The sequence below is a fragment of the Vigna umbellata genome, chromosome 8 (genome assembly GCF_029865625.1).
Source record: "Vigna umbellata cultivar VRB3 chromosome 8, Vumbellata_1.0, whole genome shotgun sequence".
NCBI lineage: Eukaryota > Viridiplantae > Streptophyta > Magnoliopsida > Fabales > Fabaceae > Vigna > Vigna umbellata.
This window is the reverse complement of record NC_142172.1, coordinates 43,713,466-43,735,184: the sequence shown is the minus strand read 5'-3', so window position 1 is coordinate 43,735,184 and position 21,719 is coordinate 43,713,466. Positions and strand designations below refer to the sequence as shown.

Below are 21,719 nucleotides of genomic sequence, written 5' to 3'. Positions count from 1 at the left end.
GAATTTTCTTCAAACCAACTTTATATATATATATATATACATCACTTATGGTAAACACCTGTACAAAAATAATAAAGTCTATGTTGGATAATGTTATAACCGTAATACAATGTTTCTCTTTTACAAATATATTGTTTATTTTTTAGCAAAACTCAAAAGTTGTATAACAAACACAAAGTTATCAATAAATATAATAAAATCAAACTTGTTTATAACAACTAAAATATCTTCTTCAGCTTAAAGTTATACTAACTATCTTAAAAGAGGATCAATTAGAGTATAATTTTTTTCCACATAAACATTGGTGATGTGACATCAAACCATTTATATAACCAGAATATATATTTGTATTGATTCAACCTAACTTTTGAATTATATCTAATTTTGCTTTAAGAAACTTTTAATGATTTTCAATAATCAAATATTGATTATTTTCACTTTTAAGTATAAATAAATAAAGATAAATTTTAAAAATTAACTCAGGATAAGAAGATATATAACGATTTATTTCAAAGACATGACTTTACAAAGTGAAATATATAACAATATTTTTCTATCTTGCTAATATAAATACCAAGACACGATAAATCTAAGCTATATAAGATTTTTCATAACTAAACTAATATGGTAGTTGTATTGATGTCATTTTCTTTGTTTTCCTATTTATAGTTGATCATTGTATTTATAGCTGTCTTCTGAGAATTCGTTTTATTTAAAATTTAAAAGAATGAATGCCAATTTTAAAACTAAAAACAAGAGTTTAAGTATAATTTACATAATTTCATCAAAATAAGTGTAGTTTATCTTACAATAAAAATAAATAAGAATAATTTTGATCATAATATTATTATTTTTATTTGTTTTATAAAATTTGAAATACATAATAATAATAATTTAAGGATAAAAATAATTAAATTTATATAAAATTAAGTCTTAGTTTGTTTATAATTGTTATCTATGGTGTTTTTGAGAAAAAAAAACAATAAGTTTTATATTATTTTTTATAAAAGTTATGAAATTTCCTTTTTATTAATTTCATTTCCATACCAATATGTATAAAAACTAATTAAAAGTTAGATAAGAAAAATGAACATGATCTTAAATTTAAAAATAAATAGAGTATTATGTATCCAGGGAGGTTGCAATCGCTGTCAGAGAGATGAATGAGCTTTCTTCGGGATTGAAATAAAGTTATGTGGGCGCTTTCAAAAAGAACGCCAAGTTTTTAGTCAATTTGTACTGTATTCAGCTTTTTCAGAAAATGAAAATGTTACCGTATTTTTCCTGACGAGTTTGTATATTTGCGGTTGAGTTTTTACGGAAGAAACAGCTGAGAAGCTATTACAATCTCTCACCTACCTTTACACTTCCTGTACGGCTCAACTTCGAAACTTCATTACCTTTCGGATAAAACCCATCAAAATTAGATCCACAATGTTAGGGCTATATTCACTTTTTTTCAAAACTACAGTTAAAACTCAATGAATCATCTAATATAAAACCCAAACCACACCATCCCCCATTAACCACTTTTTCTCAACTTTTTCCACGTACCATCCTTCTCTTCCTCGCATTCTTCGCTATCTTTTATGTTGTATTGAATTCGTCTCTAAAGAATACTTATGTTATGTTTGTAACTTAATGTTTTGCGCAACATTGTCGACAATGTTTAATATGATGTTATTTTTGGGTTATCATGACATTAATATAAAACATCTATTGGCATTTTACGAGTAATCAGTGTAAAGAGAGTTGTTTTTTTGTTGATTTGTTTGTAAGATTCAAACTTAAGACATTGTTTACATGAACAGTTGGCGAATGGGATGGTTCTTGGCACAAACCAAGAAATTATTTGTGTCCTTCTGATCGATGTGCTGTTGTAATGGCTGAGCCATATTTTCTCATCTGCCCTAACCCAGATTGGTAATAATATAGTTGTATTCACAAAATAAATGAAACTATGATCAAAGTACTTCATTGGCGTAAACTAAATCTCCCTTTCCGTTGTCCTCATTTTCCTCAACAACACAAACTTCTCATTAAAAATTAAAAAAAAAAAGTTTTTAATGGTCATGATAGTAGTACTTCGCACTAGTGGCTAGTCTCCTTTCAAAGATAGAGATAGGGAATCTCAGAAAATGATTATATAAGAGTAGTAGGACTGTACTTGGACCGTTAAGTAGGAGCAGAGAAGCTACCTCTGTGTTATAATTGTGATCTTTTTACTCGTTGCACAATAGCTAGGGTTTTCACCCACTGAAATTGGTTCCAATCTGCAGATGTTCTCTTCCACATATGACTCCAACCTTTTTCCAAACTTCCCTTCTTCTTCTTACCCTATCCTTCCTTTTCTCATTGATCCTGAAAATGATTTTGCAAGCAACACCCTTTTTGATGACCCTCTTCTTGTTCCCTTCACACCCATCACCCATGATCCTCCATTTCCTGAAGAGACTGTTGCTAATTTTGCAGTTGCTGACTGCACTGCCATTCTTGAACAAGATGCAAACACTAACTATGGTTCCCACAATGGTAGCATGTCCAATTTTCTGACCCAGAAACCAGCCATAGCAAAGAAAGACAGGCACAGTAAGATTCACACATCTCAGGGTTTGAGGGACCGTAGGGTGAGATTATCAAGTGAAATAGCCCGCAAGTTCTTTGATCTTCAGGACATGTTAGAGTTTGACAAACCAAGTAACACCCTTGAGTGGCTTTTCACAAAGTCTGAGAATGCGATCAAAGAACTAGCCCAAAGTAAGCATAGCGGCAGTATTAGTGGGGGTGACAAGTGTTCCCGCGACGCTTCTGTGGATTCAAATAACAACAAATCATTGGCGGGTAGTGGGGTTGATGGTTCCAAAGGGAGGAAGTCAAAATCGGCACAGAAGGATGATGCTTGTGTTCAGACCAAAAAGGAGTCAAGGGAAAGGGCAAGAGCAAGAGCAAGAGAGAGGACTTGCTACAAAATGTGTAGCACTAGAAGGGTGCAGCAAGACTTTGATGAAAGGTGCCCTGTAACTGCAAACACTCAAATGCTGCACCAATTGAGGTCATCCATTCTGCCTGAACCTGAAGCTTACGCGAGATGGGTTCAGCCTTATAACCCTTTTCTCATTCATAATGAAGCACCCAGAGATGGCTTTGACGTCATTGAAGAATCTATTATGATTAAAAGGAATATGAAGCCGTCAACTGTGATGGCTTCTCATCACCAAAACCAAAACCAAAACCAAAGCCAAAACCTTGTGATCCCTAGGGATGCAAGTTTCAACAACAATGTGTGCCCCTTGCTACCCTATTCCACTCCAGACTGGGACACTAATGGGGCCTTTACTGGATACTCCAACTTTTGTTCAATAGGAACCATGAACCTATCTACATGTTTCATGAACCCGTGGTAAGTTTTAAATTTTTAATTCTTCTTTTAAAATCACCGCTAGAGCTTTTGAATTTGTGATGGAGTTTAGTGATTTATGCGTCCAGATTTGTAGAGCTTCATTCAAACCTTTGGAAATTCTTGGGAGGAGTGCATCAATCAGAGTCGACATAACTGTGCTAGTTTTCGGTAAAATCTGATCAGAATGAAATCCTCGAGTGTGCTTTGCCTTGTAATCATCATCTCATAGTTCTGTGTTTCTTCTCTCTATCAGCAACTTTTTTCTGCCCTATATTCCCATTTTACAATGTTTGTACTGATTCTTGCTGATAAGCAGCCAATGGCAAGTGAAAGTTCGTATACAGGTTTGCTGCGTCCTGCGTGTATTATATCTGTCTAATATTTAAAGTTTGATTGAACAAGTATTATCAAAAGTCATGAAGTCACTCGCCGGCAGCTTTATGCTTTTAGTTTCTTTTTCTATGTTATTGGTTAGTCCTTAATGGTGAAAAGAAATTATGTACTTTGGGCGGAAGGGCTTACATGGATCAGGAAAAAACTACGAAATTTCAGCTTTTGTCTGCAGTTAGCCTTATAGATGTAGGGATTTGCTAATTTATATTAACTCTTTCAGCTTCCCCGATTCAAGCAAGGCTAAACAGAAGTCAACCACATATTTCACAAAAGCTCTGTGAACATCATACAGAGAATATCACTAGGCATGCTGTTTTTTTCAAACTGAATTTAATTTCAAAGTTGAAATCTCAAATTAAAACCATCCTATTTTTGTAGCTTCTCTGAAGCAAACTCGATGCACATAAATATCATTAGTTACAATGGAGGGTTTGGTGTGTAATTATGTTGATTTTATAATCACAGAACATATAGTGAAGAATGTTAACCTTTTTTTTTCTGTTAATTTGGTAAACAACTATTGAAAAGTTTATGTTCAAACCCTTACTCATCTGAATGTAAAACTATGGGTAAGAAACACCGGGTACTAATTATGTGTCAATCTTGCATATGCATTGTTGAAGTATTCATAATTCTTGGAATTTAAGCCTTCTGAAGATGAATATGACTCAACTTTATCCATAATGTTTTTATGCCAAGTTTCTCGTATTCAAAGGGATGGATCTTCTGATCTCATTTCAGAGGTCATAGATAAATTGCTACAATCCTTTGGGCTAGCAAGATGTTTTCATACGGCCTTCCATATTTTGGTAACAATATTTGCTATTGAGTTTATGAACAAGAACAAAATGGAATGCTTAGGGCTTAGGAGTACATGCAGTCAAATTGCTATTACTGTGTACACAAATTATACTGCAACGACAATACTCTCTTGTACTGTATGCAGTTTCTGTTTCTGTTTCCATTTTCAATTTTATGCCTCCTCATTATATTAGGTTCTACAAGAAATGGAACTTGAATCAGCATATTACTGATGTTCAGATGGAGCATGAATGTTCAATACCATTGCGAACATAATTTCTTAGAAGTCTGATGGTGTAATTATATGATGACCTAATGATCTCTTACAGTTTCTTAAGGTTTTCATATACTGTGCAAATAATATTTTGGTGTATCAGAAGTTGTTACCACGTTTTGAACTTATGACACATATAAGTTACATGCACATGACATAATCACTTGAAGGTATGCGCCCAGGTGGGTGGAAATCCTATGTAATTCTAATTCTACACCTTCCTACAAAATGATATTCATGCTAAGTATTCTTGTTACAAGAGATAGCTCTATTTGTTGTGTTTTGAACCTTGTCACTATTCTACAGCTTTTATTGTGATAGCTTACAGGGTTAACAAACTTAGCTGTTTAGCGGTTGATTATGTACTGAGCAAGTCACTCACAAGTAAGTTAAATTGATTCTGTGTATGGAATTAAATGTTCTTGAACCTACAGCCCAACATGAGATGGCTTTATGGAAAAAGAAACAGATGAGTGATTCTGTTCGTGATCATAAGTAAGATAAAGAATGTTGGATGTAAATGTTCAATCTGAGTTAGCTTCTCCATTTTGACAGGATATCCATTTGGAATTTTACATATTTTGATGACAAACACAATGGAGGGCTCTACGACCAGAAGCCCTAATTATGTAAGGAATTGTGAAAATGAAAGGATATCAAGGGTTACAGCAATATAAGGTATTACTGACCTATTAATTATTCTTAAATTCGAAATTTTTATACAGGCTTGCTATCTTAGGTGCATGTTTTCGCCTGTTCTGTAGGTGCATGTTTTCGCCTTTTCTGCTAATGTAGGGTTTCTTGCAATCTTGATCAATGGCAAGATAATATGTTCAACCTTGATTTGAATTAATTTAGTGACATACATATCGTTATTTTCCCACCATATATTTCATCGTTTTTACGGGAATTAAATCCTGTATATTATATAAATGCATCTCATTTCCAAAACCTCTATAAAACCAATGGTCAAAGTTTTCTGTTTAACTTAAAAACAGCATCAGGTAGACTTTACTGACAGAAAAGTGTAAGATTGATACATAATAATAAAAGTGTTTATGTTGATTCCTAGTATCATTTACTGCTATGCATGTTACTGCACAGACTGTGACTAGTGACAAGTTGATTTGTGACTTGAACACTTTTCTCTCAAACCTTATATTCCAACAATTAAAGTTAAAAAACCTTTACAGCTCTTCTTATAGCTAATTTTTGGAAGGAACTCTTCTCATGGATTAAAAAGTTTAAATCACTACTAATTAAGATCAAAGGGTAAACTTCCACAATGAATATAAAATAGCAGTAACAGAAACAAAGAAATTTAAGTCTAACTGAATCTTTCTAAATTAACCTACAAAAATAAGATTTATGATTGTCAAATGCTACGGATGTAAATATTGATGACTGATTAGTGCAAATTGTGCTGGAATTCACTGAGTGCTAAAAGCATTTCAGAGAACCATTCCCTCGTTTGACCATTTGCAATAAGACATTGGTTGAAAGGGGAATAAAAGATAAATTGTTTTATTTTTATTGTACAAATTCTTTCATTTAATAAGATGTTAAAGTGGAGATTTTTTATGATTAAAGTGGTAAATATTTATAAATACAAAAAGGAAAACATGGTCCATCCAAAAATCTAATTCTAAGACATTCTTTATTGTCTGATGCTTCTTGTTTATTGATTTTGTTTTCCTGAGGTACGAATGTTTAGTGGAATTTATCATAGTTTGAAAACAAATAATTATTTGATAAGAAAATGAAGTTGTAATGGTTGAGCATAAAGAAGAATCGAAAATAATGCGATGAAGGCCATGACATATTACAAGTGTTAACAAAGGTTTATTTTAATATCAGTTGTCATGGAATTGAAGTTTAACCACAAAAACCATGAGTTATATGAATACTAATGATGAACTGGTTCATAGGTTATGCATTTATTTCTAACATTTACTTTTGAAAGTTTTGTATTGATTAAAACTTCCAGCAATATTCGGTGTCTAGGGCTAAAATAAATAACAGATAGTTTTGTTGAGACATATTTAAACAAAGTGAAGCATAACAGTAAGCCAACGTGTTTTTGTTTACATTTTCGCCATTTTTACCTACACGAGTAACTCCCCAGTCTCTCATGGCTCTTGGTCACTAGCTTTCTAAAGCTATTTTTACTTTTTAAGTGCAATTGCAAATTATCTCAACCTCTTACAGTAGTTACATTGATAAAAATAAAAAAAACCTGCATTGACTACATAAACAATGTATATTCAGTTTTAAAAACAAGGACAAGATGTGCTTATCTTTCTATTACTATACATTGCATTTGAAAAAGGAAAAAAAAAAGTAGAAAGAAAGATTAAATCTGTGCATTTCCAAATTTTAATAAAATAAAGATACAATAAAAACATACAACTTTATTTCATATCAAGAACATGTCAAACACTACCTTACAAGTTTAACCTAACAAATAAGATTGCAATAATACGCAACAGAGATTCATGCTATATAAATTATGAAACACGTTTGATTTGACATCAAAGTCTCATTACTGAAAGTCCGTTCTCCATTAATCGAAATATTTTAGTTGTATTTTGTTAAAAAAAAATCTAATTATAAATTTCTATTTCACTATGAAAAATTGTAAATTAATATAATTTTATTAAGAATAATGTTGAAATATTATACCATCTATTCCAATGTATAAATTTAACCATATTACTGTAGCTGTTTTGATGCATTCAGATATTAATGAAGTTAAATAATTTTTCAGTACAAGAATTGTGTCTAATCATGAGGCTACACTAAATAATTCTGGTGCGACCCTAGTTGTATATTCCCCTACTTTTAGAAATTAGTTGTGCCTTAAAGTTATATACTTAAAAAATGCTTTATATTTTTTCCGTTATTGGTGCATATATATTTATTTACAACGAAGCAATGGAAATTAATGACAGGAATCAGACAAAAATAATCGAAGATTATGTTCTATGAAACTTTGTTTTCGTCGTTATAAAGTCTTCTATTCTTTCAGTTCAAAACAAAAATACTAGTTTGGTCTAAAAGAACTAACAAAATAAAGAAGTGACAAGTAGCATTCACATGAAAGGGATGCGAAATAAATTGTTGTTATAAATATAGCAGCTTTTCAGTAATTTTTAAGGACAAGAAATATTACATTTATTCTTTACATGTTAAAACAGTGTAGCTATTGCAAGGAACTTCATATATATATATATATATATATTATGTGTAGCTATATGGTTCGATCGTAGTGAAGTTTTACTTGTAGCGTTCCTAAGGATCTGTCATGTTCAACACTGCATGATTTTGACAGGAAGAAGAAATGAGATATAAATGCTGCAACAGCAGAGTGAGTTCCCTGGTACGACACTAGTGAACTCGTGTTAGCACATATTGACCAAAAGAACTCTTAGCACCAATATGGCTTCTTCTTTTTTCCCAAAATATGTATATTTCACTACCTCTCTAACGTACCCTTCTTGTCTTTCTATTACTATATATACATATTGATGAGTAAGATGAAATTAAGCCTCAAACTCTAAATTTTATAATAAACAGAAAAAATAATATTAAGAAATTGAAACGTAACTTAAAGTATATGAATGCCCTAACCTTTAAACGTCTTATGCACAATCCCCCTCATTGTTTCCTCCAAATTTTTGCTCCAGAATTGGAAATGGAAATCCAAGCTAATTTTTTCCCCATTGATGTCCCGCTTCCGAAAGGAAATTTCTTTACTCACTTTATCTCCAACCCCACACAGATTCAATTGGTTCGTTCTTTCTCGTATTGTACTGACAAACACTCACGATTTAGTTAAAGCAATCATATCAACACTTGAACAACGTTGTATTGATTTTCTTTTTACTATTTTCATTTTCAAACATCAGTGAGTTACAAGTTACGTGTATGTGAGCGTGTGACTGTGAAATGACTGGCTTCAATGCTGTTACTGATAACTTTGAAACCCATTGAATGGAAAACTTTGGTTTGTTATGCTAAAAAGGAATACTGGAGTCAAGGGAAGAAAACAGAATCAAGTGGAAGAGGATAGCTTGATTGGGTGAAAAAAAAAACATTTTCATGCCTTTGTCTTTGAAGGAAAACGCTGAACATAATCTTGTATTTCTTTCATAATAAAGAAATAAAATAATATGAATAATAAAAAGAATATTACATTAACGAATTTAAAATTGTTAGAAGTAGACATATAAGTTAAAAACCTAAATGTCCGTAAAAAACAGAAATTAAAAAGTATTGAGTTTTAAGATGTATCAATTCTTTTATACAACTCAACTCATATATCAAAGTGATCCGTCTTCCCATTAAAAAAGTTCTAAAAAAAATAAAAATAGGTTAAGATATATCATAAGAAAACTCATATCTCATTAATTAATAGAAAATCTGATTAATATATCTAATAAAAATATTTCCAACCAATAAAAAAAACTATGAAAGTTAACAAAAATATATATTTTAAAAGAGCAACAATTTATTTTTATCAGAAAAAAATATATCATTATACTAGAACACTAGGAGTGTTCTAACGTATTTAAAAGAACAAGAATGATTAGTTTGAAAGATAAAATATCACAATATTTAAAAATAAGTAAACAATGAAAATAAATATAAAAGAAACAAAATATATTTTTAACCTTGATAATATGATTAGTGTAGAAATATGTATTCAGGCATCATTTTCCATTGTATAAATTTGTCCCAAAGTTGACAGTCAAGCATTAAATAATAGGACAGATGCCCGAGTGAAGTGGTTCAAATTTACCTACCCTATCCATTGCTTTCTCAAGCCCAAGCAACAACACGTACTACCATGGTCTAAATGTTTCATACGACCAAAAGATCCAACCATAGTAAAATCAGATGCGCCCCTGTGATGTTCTTTTCTTTTAGCATGCCAAACAAAATTTATATTTAGTTAATGGTCAATTATAGAAATTAATCTGAAGAGCAGAACTAGTAATAACCTTGTTCAATTAAGAGTGAGCATAAAACAAAAGGGAAAAGAAGGAAAGAAAATAGACAATACGAACATCCTATATATTCATTTCGTTAAAAAAAAAACAAGATGACAGTTCTACATTTTGCATAAGATTTTGACTTGAAACTAATTCTACCTGCAGATGAAGTCTGCTAGTCAAAACTAGACAGTCTTTCGAGAAGATATATACCAAGTTGTTACAGTGTAATTAGAAGGTGGGAAGTGATTCAAGTGAACCACACATGCTACTCAAATTTATTCATTACCCCAATAAATCTAATACGTGTAATTCAGTGAGGGGTCTCAATTTTCTCATAATTTTCATATAATATTCATATATAATATAAAATTTAGAATCATACTTAAATTCTTAACCATATCTGCAGTGACAAAAGGAAAGAAACTACAAACTTTAAGTTTAATTCAGTTTCAAAGTGAATATTAGTTTTATAATCTGTCAAAAAAACTCAAAACTTGTAAAATATTTTGGACCACCGAAGAATCAAAGATGCTAATTACAAAAAATGAAGAAAAAAGAAACTCAATAGACTTTCGAGTTTACTATAAAGTGAGTTTAGTAATAAAAGTATGGAATATTTTATCAACGAGTTAATGGTCTTTTTTGTATATAATGCTTTAATTAAAATATGTATGAACTAATAAAAAGTTATGAAATAGTTTTATTAACAAATATACAAATAAATCACATACAAGAAATGCTTATTTATACATCCAAATAAAATAAAGCTTAACATTATTATAACCCGGTGACTCTCAAATGTAACACCAATGTTGTCATATATAACATAGATTTGGAAAACTCGAGAATGAAAGAAGGTTGGATTAATCTTAGACATTTCTATAACATTGAAAGATGACCTTTTCAAATAAATGTGTTTAAAGGTTGTACACTACTAAACAAGTTTTTTTAAGTTGTGTAACTAGAGAAGATAGAATATCTCGCTAGGACAGGCTCTAAGCTCCAACCATGACTCTGATACTATACTAAAAGTTATTTTTAAAAATAACAAAATTAGTTTGTAAGGTGAAGTTTACATGCCACTTATATATATTATAATTTGACTTTATTTATACCGGAAGTGAGACTTAATGGTGGCTAGTTTTTAATATTCTTTTTATCTTTAATTTTAATTTATTTCAAATGTGTGTTAATTGAGTATATATATATATATATATATATATATATATATATATATATATATATATATATATATATATATATATATATATATATTTTGGTAACATAGACATAATTGAAAATTTAATAAGGAATGACATAATATCTCAAAAAATAATAAATTTCATTAGTATAAATTTCAATAATTTTAATATCATTTTAATAAAGTAGATTTTAAGCTTTATTTTGAAAAAACAATTTATTAAATTGTTACGTTTAGTGTTTTTTATAAATTATTTTTATTTCTAATTAATGTAAGAGAACAGTCCAACATAATACTGTAAAATCCTAAGAGAATACTAATTAACTATAGACAAATTCTAATCTTAATCTGACTAATAAGAATTGTTTACCAAATCCCTCTTACTATTGACTCTTACATTGTAGCTCAAATTACCTGAGCTTCTTCGTCTACATGGTTGCAAATTTCACTATCAACATAAATATGGTCTAATTAAGTTTGAGATGTTTTAGGCACAGAATTTATGAAAGAAAGTATAATATCTTTAGAATTAATTTCAAGATGTGAGTGATAACAACTTTGGTATGTTAGATTATTTATAAGTGGCATGCAACATGGAAGATGATCACGTTTTTAATTATGGAGAAAGAAGTGGAAGAAAAAGTATATATAGCATTGGATTAATAAGATCCTATTGTGATGAAAGCAGCAATAAGCCGGAAAGGATATATAATAGAAAGAAAAGGATAGAATGTGGAGAAAGTGGTGTACTCATTCTCCATCCATTGTAAGAGAAAAAATCATGCCGACAACATATTTTGAAGAGGTTTAAGCATATTTGTGGTCGTGTTTCACATCAGTAGAGTTGGTCCTCTTCATCCAAACGACATGTCTTATAACACATTGCAACTGCCACATAGAAAGAGACTAGAGCTACCACTTGCCTAGCTTTTAATACCTAGAACAAATTAAATAGGACCAAAAGCCCATTGCCTTCAACTTTACATGCTATGTTTTACAATCTTTATAACACTGCTACCACCCAACGTTCAAATCGACTTATTAACCTTACCCATTAATTACAGCTAACTTCACTTCAATAGCCACACCCAAGATTCTAGAATTAACAACAATCAACTTCAATTTCACAACATTGAATTTTCAAGACAAGTTAAAAGTACAAAGAAAAAGTTACTTATAGTATGAAAATAAAACATGTTTTTAGGGTAAATTAAGTTTCACGTTATAAATTACTAACTTTACCCACCAGCATTTAGGACTGGCCGAACAATTAAATAAACTTTAAATGATGCCCTTTTCAATCTATAAAAAATAATTTATGAAATTTATTATAACTTAATTAGTAACATTTTCTTCAAGACTCTTCACATGAATAATTGCTTATTAAATAGTCATATTAATTTGTAAGTGACCAATACACATTTCAAGGAGGGAAGACGAGGGACCAATCAATAAGAAGAAAGATCCAGTTACTCTTCTTAGTAAGTTGTATTATTAAATTTCTTCATTTTTAAAATATATTACTAATAAAAAATATTCTTTTAGGCCTAATAAATGAGAGGAAATTTTATACTAATTCTGACAAACTTTACTTTTAAATTCACTCTCTCCTCCAAATTCACTCAAATAAACAATTACAAAATTTACTTTCAAATCCTCTCAAATTCATTCAATCACTCTCCCCAAATCCATTCAAATGAGCAAGGTCTTAACGACCTAAAGCTTAGACGTTAGGCTATCCTTCAAGAATTCGACTTTTTTTTTCATTATCCTGCCTGTCTTCTTGGGCTGAGTTTGGAAATCATCTCTTCGTCACATTTCTCCCAAAAATTATTGTATTTTTCATCACATGAATTCGTTTTCAAATAAGCTACCACTATAAATATTAACATCTCAAGACAAAATTTATTGATAATTTATCATTACATAAAATTTTATTAAAATAAAAAAATTAAATAAATACAAAACATAGAAAACCATAAAATTTATGATGAAAAATTATATTTCATAAAACATAAATAAACTATATTTATTATTAAAATAAATAAATAATATATGGCGATAAAACATTATAAACTCTTTTAAACATGACCTAATTCATTTGCAGAACAGGATACTGACCTAACCATTTTCATTTAAAATTAGAAATCCGTTTGTTATCCAATCGTAATTTTGCAAATTTTATGTTTAAAAGATATCAATGTTATGTTTTGTTTGATAGAAGAAGAAAAACATAGGTATGGAAAAAAACGTGAAAATGGAGTACATAAAATTTGTTTGATTGAAAAGAAAAAGTAAAAAAATATTATATTATTTCTTACTACTTTATTTGCATACTATATAAAAAATAAAACCCTATATAGACCACCAATTAACCATCTTAATTAAAAGTAGTTAACCTTAAAAACATCCTAAGAGCACAACATATGTCCACATATTATTAATTATAGTGTGCTCTTTCAACTGGTCGAAACCCACGATCTTGTAGTTGTCAACACGAATTTTCTTACGAGTGTGAAAGAAAAATTGATTTACGTGAATATATAAACCCCAAATGTCTGCATCACTGTGGCATGGTGACATGGGCAGGTACAAATTTCCACAGTATCATTACCTACGTCCATCTCATCCTAAAGTCTTTCAATCTATCTTCTAATTTTTCTTTTATTTAATCAGTTCAATGTCGCTTTCTTAAGTTTTTTCAACTTTTACGTTTGAGTCATAATAAAAATAATCTCTTAGCATATTCTGTTTATTTCACTGACCTATTTTTCCTATCTACCTAATGTAGGAAACGGGATTGTTCCACGAGATAAAATTAATTTATTGTTTTAATTGACAGAAAAAAATAAGAAAATTTAATTTAAATAAACAATGGAATTCATTCTGCCATTTTCAGTTTTTTATTTTTTATTTCCTATTATATTAATTAAAATACACAAATTTGTAAAGTACTTTGCATATTTTTTATCTTAAATTTACTGAATAATTACTTTATTTCTTACCATTTTTCAATTTATTTCTTTTATATATTTTTCTTCAAAATCAAACATGATTTTGTTTGTTGTATTGTTTGAATGAAGAAGGAATACATAGTTTCTTATTTTGTTCAAAAGTATTTATATTAAATAATTTTATGACTCTTTAACGCAATGATAAACAACAACTGGTAATTAGTTAAATTTAGTATTCGTTATTAGTACTTAAAGCAATCTTATATTATATGCTATTTGGGGACCTGCCCCGTGCTATTTCCCTCTTTCTTTGTTTTTCTCATTGAAACCATTTTGTGGTTTACCTATCTTCAACTCATTTCCCGTCTCCTAATTTCTTCACTGCCCCTTTTTTTTCTTAAATGATAAAGGTTGATGCAGTATTTTAGATGTGTCCTTGTATTTTACTCTAGTTACATCAAAAGTCATCTATGATAAATATTAGATAAATAGGTAATTTGCAAATCATTTTAACTATCGGAATTGATTTTGTTCATACTTTTATATAAGAGGGGTAAAATATAATATTTTGTATTGGAAACGAATGAAAGGGTCTTTAAAAATGATTGTGGAAGTTAAAATTTGCTATGTTTGTATCAATATAACAAGAAATTGTTAATGTGAAGCTCAGTTTGTTAAGCATGCATGTGTATCAACTGCTATAAATTCTTTAATATGGGTTAGTGATAAAAAAAATAACAAGAAAGGTTATTAGTGTACCATGTTTTGATCAAAATATTGGTTTCCACTGCTAGTTTTTCATTTTCTACTAACAGCTAGCTTTCATTTTATGTTTTATTTGCAGAGGACATTAATCCATAGCAAAATATGCTAGTTACTACAACTGTGTTGCAGTAGATGAAGACCCTGTTGGATTTGGATTCCGTTTGAGTATTTTCTATTAGTGTTTCTACTTTTAAGTCCTGCATTAAGATTTACAAATTTTCTTATTATAGCAGAAGTTTTAGTTTTGGATTGAGTTGATTCTCTATGCCCGAAGCTCTTTACATTCACCATTTGCAAATGCTCATTTGAAAGGACTACTCAAGAAAAATTTAAATAAATATAGTGTTGCTGACAAATAAAAATAACGAGAGGATCCTTAAGATTATAGAAAATATTAATTAAGGTTATAATAATAAGTAAATCATTAAGTCAACGTTCTATAGCAAAGTAGAAGCAGTGGAAAAAAGGAGTATGGAGATCACAGTGAAGAATTTTAACTACTACTTACCATGAACACGTGATTCCAATGCAAATAGAGTGATCAGCTCCCCAGGTTTATGCATCTTTCAGAATAAGTGACTAAATTTCAAAGCAATAATTATGTCACCACAAGAAAAATATCAGAAATTTTAGAATTTAAAACCCACGAAATGAGAAAAGGTAAATGATTATGACGTTATCTGGCTATGGCGGAGATTATATACAATGTGACATAATCCAAAATAGACAGATAAAAGTTGCTTAATTAAATAGAAAATTGTTCATGCTTCTACTATAATCAGTAAGTTCATTTTCTGATAATTTCTGGTTTATTAAATCCTTGGCTTGGAATTTACTTATAGCAAAATGGATTCACAAATGTTTTTTCCTTTCTTCAATGACTCAATATAGAATATGAAGATAACGGATCATAAAGGAAGAGAAAGCAAACTTATCATAGAAAGTTGTTTGTTTATGCTATTACAGAAATGGTATATGGAAGAGCATTATGTAAAAACACAGAACAGTGTAAGTCTTTTTCAGTGACTGACTAAGAAAGAAAAAGAAAGAAACTCGTGGTACAAATGACGAAGGACATACCAGGAGAGAAACAAACTTGATCGTAGCAAATTATTAGGGAATGCGTGTCATGCACAAAACAGTGAAACACTGTACTCCAGGTGTTGAGAGTTGAGACTTGATCAGAGAAGAAACTAAATTTAACCGAGTCGGAACAGAAATTATAAAAGGACAAGAAAGAAGAACATCTCTTTCATGGCATTAAAGAAAAAATTATTCAAATACAGTTATTTCACTGAAAAAGCTAGTATTCATTAAAATGTCTGAAAAAACTGATTGAAAGAACAATGCAGAGGCGCAGTTATAATATAACCTTGAGCAGGGTAGGGATGTAGATTAGAGAGAATGATTGCCTTGAAAAAGCACATTCAGTCATAATTATAATAACCTCGAGAGAGCGAGAATCAGAGAGAGAGAGAGTTTCTTTGAGATAAGATGAAACATGACACACATATAAGGTGGTACTTGGTAGTGGTTGCTGAAGTGTACGATTTCTGTATGTTTGGTTAGGTACAGAAAAATGCGGAAGCTAGCTATGGTTTATGTAGGTTATCAGGACAACAGAAAGTGACTGCGTCATATTAGGTTGTGCATTTTGTACTTTTGTCTGGAACTCCAAGAAAAAAAGAAAGAGATTAACAACACATTTACACCACCCCAGATATCATATTCTATAAAACTCTATTATATATAAGTTAACACATTCTTCTAAAACATTTTGATCCAATATCTTTTTTCTTTCATTGAATTAAGAATACGTTCTTATAATAATAATAAATAAATAATAAGTTAATGAAAAACGATACGTATGTTATATATATATATATATATATATATATATATATATATATATATATATATATATATATACAAGGATTTTTTTTATGATATCATATTTCAAAATATTTTTTCTTATGGTTGATATTAATGTCTTTTACACTTATTTTAAATTGGTTTCTATTTATTTGGATTCTTCAACTAATATTTGTATCTTGGCTTAATTACCTACTTAGTCCCCATGTTCAGAGGTAATTTGCTGTTTAGTACCCAGTTTTAAAAATGTAGACATTAAGTCTCAAAATTGTCAAAATTGTATGAATTGAGTCCCTTCCGTTTAAATGGGCACAAACGGAGTTAACTCCAGCTGACGTGGCGGAGGAATCTTAATTTTTTGCTTCTCTCTCCTCTGATTTTCCTGAAATGCCCCATCCTTTTCTCTCTTTTTTAATCTCTCTTTTTTAATCTCTCTTATTTTCTTCTTTTTTAATCTTCTCTCTCATTTTCCTGAAACGACACATTCTTATAGAATTTTAAAATGCAAAACTGATTTGATTAGTTTTATATCACATACATGTTTTGTATTATAATATAATTAAGAAAATGTATTTTTGTCCGAATTTCAATTATTTATATTTTTTAATTTTAATAATTGCAACAAACACAAAAAAAAAGAATTTCTTTTACAAAAGAACACTAACAAATAAGTTTCACGATTTTCACTTTTTTGCTGTTTCTTTTTATTTACAGAGGAACATTGTTTTCAAATAAAAAAACTAGCATGTTGAAAATTTAATAACAATATAACAGTATATTTTCAACAGCTGTATGGCAAACCTCTTCAACTTTCTGCTTTCAATCAAATAAAACTGCACCTTCTCGGACAACTCTCTCCTCTTCCGATCACACCCTCTTCCTCTTCTGATGTCACCAAAAATAACTTCTCTTTTCTATTTGAGGAACCAAATCTCACCTCATCTGAATCAAACTCCATCTGTTCCCAATCTTCAACTTCTCACTCATCTGCAATAATGGACCATTTTTTCTCTGACTTTTTCGACTGCCCAACTACTTCCACGGAACACCAATTCTCCCGTTTCAAAATTGAGTCCAAACCCCAAATAAGATCACCACACTCCGAAACCAGACCCTCAAACATCAACCTCGGATTTCACGTTTCCGAACACACCTGCCCCACCGTCGTGGCCGGGGTCGAATTGGAGGAGGGAGACGGCGCCAGAGCGGGAAGAAGGGGTTTCAAGCCTTCAACGGTGAGCCACAGAGATCTACGTTTCCTGCTGGCGTTGTGTTCCAAGAAGAGGCCAGTGAGGTGGGTTAAGTTGTTGACGAAGAAAAGAATTTGACCGGAGAAGTTGTTGGAGGATAATCCAAGTGAGTGAGACGAACAAGGGCAAGTGAGACAAGCGAAGGAACTCATCAGAGAAGTGGTTGTTTGGAGGTAGAGGTTGCGGAGGAAAGAGAGAGAAAAAAAATAAATATTTAATAAAAATATAGGAAAGAGAGAGAAAACTGGGGCATTTCAGGAAAATCAGATGAGAGAAGAAAAACAATGAAGATTCCTCTGCCACGTCAGCTAGGAAGTTAACTCCGTTTGTGCCATTTAACGGAAGGGACTCAATTCATACAATTTTGACAATTTTGAGACTTAATGTCTACATTTTTAAAACCGGGTACTAAACAGCAAATTACCTCTGAACATGGGGACTAAGTAGGTAATTAAGCCTTGTATCTTTACTCGATTAATTTTATAAAAGGTTGTTTTTAGTTCACCAAATTATTGATATAATGTGACAAAAGATTATTCATTTAACATTTGTTATAATATAATTTTTTTAAAATTTATTAAAGGTTTAAATAAGTTTTAAGATCTTTAAATTTTTACATTGTTAATTTGCTCTCTAATTAAAGTTTTATTCTTTTGATCCTTTGATTTTTCGAAATGTTGTTTTTAATTTTTAATGTTAGACAATATTAGCAACATTACTTTTATGAGATTGTTATTTGAATTTTTATCTTTAGCACATCTTCAAGGATTAATCTTTCCTATTCACTCTCACAGTCCAAAATATTGATAAAAGTAATAATAATTATAAAACTAACGAAAATCTTTGTATTAGAATCAAAATATCACAGTGTCAACTCATGACACTCCTTCATGATGCCTGTTATCCTTAGATTATCACTAAAGAGTGAAGTAGCATCACAATTATAAATGATTAGAAAAGTTTGTCTAGCTTCCTTAAACTAAACTGTTACCTTTTCAAGAAGACCCTGATGGAAAATGCAAAAGATGAGTATTGTGAATTGTTGCAACCAAAACCAATTTAATGGAAAGTTCTTAGTCACTCTTCTAGTTCTTAGAGCTATTTAGGATGGAAAAAATATATGATTCTTCTAAATCAAATAAACAGAAAGTAGTATATCCAATTTGGAAGATTGAAGACATATTTAAATTTTTATCAAAGAATCATTTGACTAAATCAAATTTAAGTGACAAATGATAAATAAATAATTCCTATAATTAACGTCAAGAATCTCATTTAATATCTAAGATTAAAATATATAACATTACACAAAAATCAAATAACTAAGACACAAAAACTTTAAAGAAATGACCAAAAGAAAGAATGTAAGGAGTAAACAATTCAAATACCATTTCATAAAATTAAATTTGCCAATAAATGTTAAATGTTATCCTTGTTATATTATTAACATTGTCCACCTTTAGGAACTAAAATAATAATTTTGAAAAATCATAAAATACAAATTTTTAGTTAAAAGAAAAAAATAATAATCCAATTTAAAAGGCTGAAAACATGTTTAAATTTTTTATTAATAGATTTTTTATTCTAAAACAAAAAAATATGTGAAAATATAAACGGTGATATCAAAGACATTTAATTACATCATATTTCAAACTAGATGCATAATGACATGGATGCTAGCTACCCTATAGTTATTATTGTTTTTAACAGTAAGTTTTGGATACTACGCCACGTAAATATAATCTGACTTTATCTTGCCCACACAACCAAGGGTCTAAGAGCTAAAATTACAATATCAAAAGTTTCAATAAATATATATATATATATATATATATATATATATATATATATATAATGTATTAAAAAGCTCAAATGATGTGTCTCAACTCAAGAACTTGCCAAGATTTCAAAGTTTAAAAAAAAATACTAATTCATTTATTTACAAATTATCTATCAATGATGTTATGTGACTGTAGACTTGTCTTTGTCTGGAGACATAGAAAACAGATTTTATTATTCAATTATTGTAAATAAACAAAATCCAAACAAACAACATACGAAAATCATTAAAAAAATCCATGTTGAAATTCCAACCCTCATTCTAATAACTCTTCACCATCCCTCTTTTTTTTTTCTTTTCATCTTCATCAGTCTCATATTCCAAAACCCTAACTCGATTCTCTTTGAAGTAGAGGGTTAGGTAAAATAGGTTGTATCTGGTATAACATTCACATACTTTAATCTCGTCTATAGTGTAGCCTGTTTTTCTGATCACATCTATAACTTTACTACCTTGACCAACTGCTGAAGCTTCAAATCTAAAAAAATATGTCTTCTTCCATATTTGAATGAGCAGTGATTACAGTGCTTGTACTATTAAATGAATAGTAATGAACACAGCTAGATACATAGGACACCATGTCCCCTTCAACATTAGCAAAGCCCAAGTTTCACTCCATCTTTATGACGCTTTTCACGGCTGCCGCTCCCGGTCATTTGGTGGAAGAATTTGATAAGTCGAACCAAATCTTTTACGATAATTGCACCGTCAACCTATAACCAAAATCACAGTGAAACTGAGAGTACCTACAAGAGATGAACGAAAAGCAATGCTGTTCCACTTAATACGATTATATATATTCAATATAAAATAAATATTAAAAATAAAAGAAAAATTAACATTTGCAATTCGTTGATATTATATTTTTAATTTTAAAATCAATATTTAACTTCCTTACGATTTTTAATAAGTGATACTTACCCTTATAATTCTTAAATAAATATTTATCTCTTTCATGTTTAGTCACTAATACGGAAATAATATTTGACTCTTTCATGTCTAGTCACTAACACAGAGAATATATTTTTACTAAGTTATTTTTAACTTTTTATGTCAAAAATATATTTGACATTATTATAAAACACACACATTTACGTGGTATGTAAAGATACGTTATGTAAATAAGTATCCAACATAAAAATTGCAATTGAGTGACATTTTTGTAGTATTAAATTAGGTTACACAGATTAAGTCTGATAGTTATTTGCTAATTACTGTTATTTAGATGATAAAAAATTATAGTAGTTTTCATAATCTAACTATGTTACGTTTTGTTATTTTTTAAATTAGTATATATGACTGAGAATAAATCTATGACGCATATGAGTAAATTTACTTCTATTTTTTTTTAATGAAAATTTTTAATTCTCAAATTAGGGAGGATAAGATAGTTTTATTGATAGACATAATATGACAAGTTTTATCTGTTAATTGGCTTAAGGTGAATAGATGATGTAAGTATATATGGATTGTCCTTGTTTCGCTTCATATGCTAATATTTATGACACCATTTATATTTTTGGAATATGTTTGGAAGGAGAACTTTGGGAGACTATGGTGGTAAAGTGATTATTATTTAATTTGTCAGTTTTTGGATCAACGAGTAGTTCCTTGCAATCATATATTTTTGTACTCATACACGTCAAAGTTTCTTATGTTTTTTAGTAAAGGAAATTATTACACTGATAGATTGGTTAATTTAGCTTTCATTCACAAAGAATAATATAGGTGATTTATTGTTTTACTTCCACATATTTATTTATATTTTTCTTCATAACATGTATAGTTTGCATATGCTTCTTAAAGTATAAAATTAATCATGAGTTTGACATAACTCTCTATGCTTTGTATTATTTTATATTTTAATAAATTTTCATGTAATAACAAATTATTGATATATTTTTTAAAATCAATATAACTAAAATGTCAAAATTTATAGTAATATTTAACATGATTTTATCTTGAATTCATG

The 21,719-nt window shown here is 29.7% G+C and overlaps 1 protein-coding gene and 1 pseudogene across 2 annotated transcripts; both read left to right on the top strand.

Moving 5' to 3' along the window:
- The first annotated feature begins 2,198 nt into the window (after positions 1-2,198).
- LOC124835938 (uncharacterized) lies at positions 2,199-3,760 on the top strand. 2 transcript variants are annotated; one of them, XM_047310978.2, is made up of 2 exons: positions 2,199-3,400; positions 3,487-3,760. In XM_047310978.2, coding segments are annotated over exons 1-2 (1,122 nt in total). In that variant the 5' UTR covers positions 2,199-2,279; the 3' UTR covers positions 3,488-3,760. The 2 variants fall into 2 exon arrangements, with proteins under 2 accessions (XP_047166934.1, XP_087953777.1); XM_088097651.1 differs by lacking the exon at positions 3,487-3,760 and having other exon boundaries at positions 2,199-3,404.
- LOC148194778 (uncharacterized) lies at positions 3,687-18,105 on the top strand (annotated as a pseudogene).
- The last annotated feature ends 3,614 nt before the right edge of the window (positions 18,106-21,719 follow it).

What these genes read in the sequence shown, in the direction of transcription:
- LOC124835938 (XM_088097651.1), top strand. Translation starts at nt 2,280, where the DNA reads ATGTTCTCTTCCACATATGACTCCAACCTTTTTCCAAACTTCCCTTCT.